This window comes from Aulonocara stuartgranti, assembly GCF_965226115.1.
Source record: "Aulonocara stuartgranti genome assembly, chromosome: 1".
Classification (NCBI taxonomy): domain Eukaryota; kingdom Metazoa; phylum Chordata; class Actinopteri; order Cichliformes; family Cichlidae; genus Aulonocara; species Aulonocara stuartgranti.
In genome coordinates this window covers 10,681,978-10,687,977 of record NC_138939.1, presented here as the reverse complement: position 1 = coordinate 10,687,977, position 6,000 = coordinate 10,681,978, and the positions used below count along the sequence as shown (strand labels likewise).

Here is a 6,000-nt window from a genome sequence, read left to right as displayed (position 1 = left end):
ACACCTGGAAAGCTACTAGTTTCTTTCAGAATCACCTTTTTATTAAATCAGCTATAGTTTCAAATCAAAGATAAATATGCCAAGAATCTGAAATTATCTAGTGAGCTTGCAGAGTATCTACTGCTATTTTGAAGAAAACAGTTTTAAAAAACAAACAAACAAGCCAAAATGTCAAAACGCATATGAAGACTTGGAGCATAACTTGCGATGCCAATTTAGTAATCTAAATTTTCAATATTTTATAGGTCCTTTTTTTTAATTAAGAGGGTGAAATCTTGAAAGAATTTGTCTTAGAAAAAAAATACTGAAGTGTCCACAAACACTATACTAAATGTAATTCTTCATCTGGGTAAAATCTCAAAGCCTCCAGGGTCATTCTAAGTTAAATGACCTTGCACTAAGTTTTTCAGATTTCTGCATGATTGTAGACTTATGACTGTATTGCGTATTAAAACGTGCAGTCATTGGTACTTCTATTTAAAGAACTCTACCAATACATATTGAACAGTAGACTAGTAGACCAAAGCATAGATATGAGCTTTTATGTATCCCACCCGTGTTGTTTTTCTGCTTCACCAGTAGAATTCACCGGGTGTCCCAGGCGTACAATAGTCCTTGTTAGATGGTTACAATGAAAATCAACAGGGACCTGTCTCCTGAGAACTGCTGGTGTAAAGATCATTTCTACAAGGGTTCATAAGAGTGTTTTTCAATACTGGTGTTAAGACATACAACTCTCCTGCTTTTCTTTCTATACATCTCATAGACTTTTTTTTTTTTTACCCCAGTATACCAGATAAATCACATTATTTACCTCAGGGGATATATAACATGGGCAAATACGTTCACCACACCAAAAAAGGGTTATGAGGACAGCATTTTTAGTAACACCGCGTAACTATCGTGAATCTTCTTTTATACAAAACACAAAAATGCAGGGTTGGTTCTCTTAACATTTAAGTCATTAAAAGCAATTTAGATTTTGATTAATTTCTATTATTAATAAATTACGAACTAGAGATGAACTCAAACTAGTTTAAAATCAGGTCAATATTTTTCCGCCAAAAGGAGCATCAAATTTTGCTCTCCGAGACAAACTTAAACCACCGCAGATAAGCTGGGGAAGAAGCACTAATGTTGAATTTGCATCATTTAAATGTCCCAACCTTTACACTCTACCCAAATGTTTGAGTTCTTACTCTGCCCTGTGGGGTCCTTAGTCAACCTGCTCTCCCATTCGCCTTGGTCGAACTCATTATGCAAATCAGATGGTGGGCGTGGTGTATTCATAAGAGTATGAGCTGACGTCACGGGACAGAGTGGCAGCTTGGGGGTGGCGGTGGTGATGGAGTGTGAGTGTGTGTGTGGGGAGGGGGGGGGGGCGGAAAAAATAAAAACTCATAAAGAATAAGAAAAATAAATAAATAAATAAATAAATAAATAAATAAATAACACTGATTCCAAACAAAGCGGCTTAGCCTGTAAAGGAAGGACAGGAGAGGGTAGGGAGGGAGAACCGGAGGAGGAGTGGGGAGACAGGAAGATATAACGGAGGGGGGGAGTGTGCAATGTGCAGTTGACTACACAGAGGCGAGAGAGAGAGAGCGAGAGAGAGAGAGAGAGAGAGAGAGAGAGAGAGCAGCCCGCCGGCCCATTGAGGAAAGATGGCTACAGTCACTGCAAACGGAGTGCAGCAAGAGAATGGATTCAGCACCACGAACAGCGCCGGCAGGATGAACGGGCTTACCATCGGCCAGAACACCATTCCAATGAAGGACCACGACGCCATCAAGCTTTTCATCGGGCAGATTCCCAGAAACCTGGAGGAAAAAGACCTGAAACCCCTGTTTGAGGAATTCGGAAAGATATACGAACTCACTGTTCTGAAAGACAGGTTTACGGGAATGCATAAAGGTTGGTTGTTTTGACTACTTTTATGGTGCTTTAGGGATTGAGAAAAGGTTTACGCAAAGTAGTGACAAAGAACGTCCCGGCTCAGTTCTGGGGCAGAGGGCATGAAAAGTGTGCTAATTTGCAGATGTTTGGGACAGTGTGGGAGCCCCGTAGTGGCTTCGAACGCACACACGCACACGCAGAGGCACACACACAACTACGTCTGAGGCGTGAGAGGGGGAACACGTGGAAGTGAACGGCTTGGAAGTGCAGGGTTAATTGTTACCGCCACCAGACAATCCACGTGAATACTACAGCTGAAAATGCCTTTGTGTGTTTACATTTACTATCATGTGCTCAGCATCCCCGTTAAGGCCAGTTAAGGGGGCGGGACACGGGACAGGCAGCTGTGCAGGCGCATAAATTCCATTTTAAAAAATCCATCACATTTGCTGTATATTATCAGCGAGAAGTAAATACTTTCCGGGGAGCTGAAAATGTAAGCCATTATCAGACAATCAAAATCGGCGATTAACGTGGTGCTGACAAGCTGCTTTGACCTTTCAGCGGGCTGATATGTTTTCTACTTTTCGGACGTCATTAGCTGTGGAAAATACTACTTACATGGCAGCTGTATTGTAACGGGGCTCCGTGGGCGGGTTGCAGTCAGGAAGTACAAAGCAGGATGATAGTAGAGGCTCGGCTCCAGCACACATTGCATTCTCGCTTGCTCTTTTCACCCCCGAACCCTTATTGTCCAAAAGGAGCGGGATCTGTGTACACTTAGTAATTAGTCAGACACGTAACGGATAATCACGGATCGATCGGTTCTAATTACAGTGATAGTAATAGATGCCAGTGTGCAATTCGGCTTTGTATTTCTAGACAAGCTTAAATTATTTTTTCTTCTTTTTTAAGTCCACAATTCAAAGTTTAAGTCTTGTTCAACTTATTCCTTCCTGTACTGTTGCTATAAAATTTTGTCATTAACTTGATGTGATTGCAACAATTTCAAAACATTTTATTAAAATTAAAATTTTGATCATTATCATATATTTAAAGTCTTTTATTATACATTATTTTCTCAGTTAGTAATCTATTTAAGAAGCTACAATAAAAATGTATAACTTTTTATCTTTATTGTGAGACTACTTGCACTACTGCTACTACTATTACTATTATTGTTATTATCATTCATATTACGTACTTATTAAGTTTATTTGGTAGGATTATTATTACTTATATAAATATAACCAGAAATCAGTTTAAGTTAAAGAGCACTGTATTGAGAAACAATTTATATACATACATATAGTTTTGGATTATGCTTTAATTATCTCTTTTGCTCTCTTTCTCATACACACACACGCACACACATGCATGTGTGCACACAGACAGACACTTGCACTGAGACAGCACACAGGCAAATAACACACATTCACATATTCACCACTGGTGCTGAATTCACATGCAATTCACTCTCAAAAAATAATTCACCAGGCGGGAAAATTATGTATGATATGTAATTCAGTGGCAGTAGTTCATGATCTTATTGATTAGACTGGTCAGGCGCTCTAGTGGGAGAAATGAGCGAAGGCTCACCATTACTTTCTTGTGTGTGCAGCCCTGAGGATCTCCATGCACCACCTGTTTCTCCAGCCATCAGCTGCTGGTGTTCAACCTGCTTCTTGTCTTTCTGGTTTTCCTCTTTGGAGCCTGATGATCGATTAAAACAATATTTCTGATATCCGTGTTGTTTACGCCTGTCCTTAACCATCCCTGAATGTCAACACTCTGGAGGATAGTTGCCTCGGGAAGGATAATCCTGTTCCAAAGCTGTATGCCTGTTCAAATCATCCTCCACCAAGGCCACTCTGATGTTCGCATTATGCCCACTTCATCCCGCGTGACATTCAAAGTCACTTTGGGAGCACAGGCGTGCACTTTTAATAAGATTTTACCAATGCATTATATGGATGAGTTTTTCTTATTGGCCACTCATCTAAACCATGCTCATGTGCCCTGCTGTGCCAATGTGTGACATCTCTAGACTGAAGCAAGAAAGTACAAGAGTGAGAAAATGGGATTAGTGACATTAACAAAACAAAGTAGATATAGTGTAAAATCAGCTGTGTCACTCAAGGAGAAAAGAGTAAACTACAAACAGACTGATCATTCTGACACTGGAAGCTTTTGTAGGGGAACCGAAGGTAAAATGAATTACTTAACTTTGAAAGAAGGGCTACAGGTTTTCCAAGACAAAGTGTCCTATAAACAACACAGTGAACAAGACATGTTTAACTTAAGTCTGTCATTAATTAAGTTCCATGTTTTAAATGAATTGAATTATAAATTAATTGTTATGTATCAAATAAAAAAATAGGTAAAAAAAACAAACAAAACAACAACAACAACAAAAAAAGAATTTGAAATTAAAATTATAGAAAGAAAGAAAAACAGTTTTACTGCAATTATTCCATTTTTTACCTGCCAAAATAAAAGGTGACATGCGATTGATCCAAACACCATCACATTGTTATTATATATTTTATATGTACTGTTGTACAGTATGTCTAGTTGATCTTTTCTGTATTTAAAACATTTAAAACAAGTTAGGAGTCATGCAAGGAGTAATACATGCACAAAAAATAATCACCTTATTCTACAGCTCTGTGGATCCCTGTAAAAGATTTTAGGATTGACTCTTTTATTTTTGGGGCGGTTTCAAATTTACTGTTTTGCTTCACTGTTGCTGTTGTCCTCATGTTGATTTTGGCTGAAGTGGGCAGTTTGTTTGTTTTTTTAAGTTTTTTTTTAAAAGTAGAATCATTTTGAAAATGCAAGGCAAATAAGTTCCCATTTATCAGGCTCAGAGAAAAATAAGATCAAATGAAAGCTAACGCTCTTAGTCTGCTGGATAGATCTATGAACAAAACAAAACAAACAAACCAACAAAACTGTTATCAAGTGATACCAAGAGTCTCAAATCAACTTAAAGTCAAATAATATGTCTTATCCTGCAGGTTTGTTTTTCACTGCTGACAGTGTCGGATAAATAAGTAACTAAATAAATAAATGCAGGTTTAATAATGAAGGTCTCTAAACAGTGCAATGCAGTTTGGTGGTCTAGCAGTGCAAATTCTGTAATATAACGTATTTGTCCAAAACACTGACTGGCCAAAATACGTCTAGTATGTAAGTTTTACAAGTATGGACTCATCTGGGATGTCATTTGAGAAATAATTGGTAGATGTTAGACTCACATGAATCCCAGACTCACTGCTGTCCAGTAGAAATCCCTGAGGTAATCTTTATCTACTACAGTCCACAATAGATAGTTTTATTTATGCCTGTTGATTGTCTGCTGATATAAATGGTATTAATCAATATAGATAAGTGTTGTTGCTGTGTAACCATTGTCAACGCTGTAGCTTGAGTCATTTACTTGGCTCTATACAATATAATATTTTGCTGTAATCTTTAGTGCACAGTATATGCACTCAGTTACCACTTTAGAGAACATTGAGCTTAGGCTAATGTGACATAATACAATACTCATGCAACAGTTTCAATATTAAATTTTTTTGTGTTCATTTTGAAGACTGCAGTTGGGGCATTGCATTTAATTTAATAATTCAACAATTCCTTTATTTATTTAATGTGGAGACATGTTGATATTATTTTGACCCTGTTTCAATCTGTGCAGCTAAGCTAAATTAAAACAAAACAAACAAACACCTTTTTTATTGAATTAAATACAGTTTAACAACAACAAACTTAAAGTGCAAGAAGTATTATAAAGCTGAAGCAACACCTACTTGTGCCTAATAAGGCAGCTGCGTGCATATTACACAGGGGTTTATAAAGCAGCTTACAGGCTTCGTTCACAACAATGCACAACATGCCAATGTATATTGGCAGTCTTTTATGTCAGAGGCCTGGAAGGCTCTCAATATTGTAACATCATCAGAAATTCAATCAACTTTCTTTTTTCCCCACAACATAAACATTTTTCACAGCACGGTATCAGAGAACCAGAGGATGTTATAAAAACTCTGCCTCCATGATACCTGAAAACATTATTATTATTTTTGCAATATGCAATAC

General features: G+C 37.6%; 1 protein-coding gene across 8 annotated transcripts in view; it reads left to right on the top strand.

Annotated features, from left to right (window-relative positions):
* Window positions 1–1,501: 1,501 nt before the first annotated feature.
* The window catches only part of celf6 (CUGBP Elav-like family member 6), a 171,833-nt gene continuing 167,334 nt past the window's right edge, over window positions 1,502–6,000 (top strand). For all 8 annotated transcript variants that reach the window (XR_014277217.1, XR_014277218.1, XR_014277219.1 and 5 more), the window contains exon 1: window positions 1,502–1,914. Coding sequence is in view for 3 of the 8 variants with exons in the window: in XM_082536061.1 (XP_082392187.1) it covers window positions 1,665–1,914 (250 nt within the window). In the remaining 5 variants the exon portion in view is untranslated. The remainder of the gene's footprint in view (window positions 1,915–6,000) is intronic.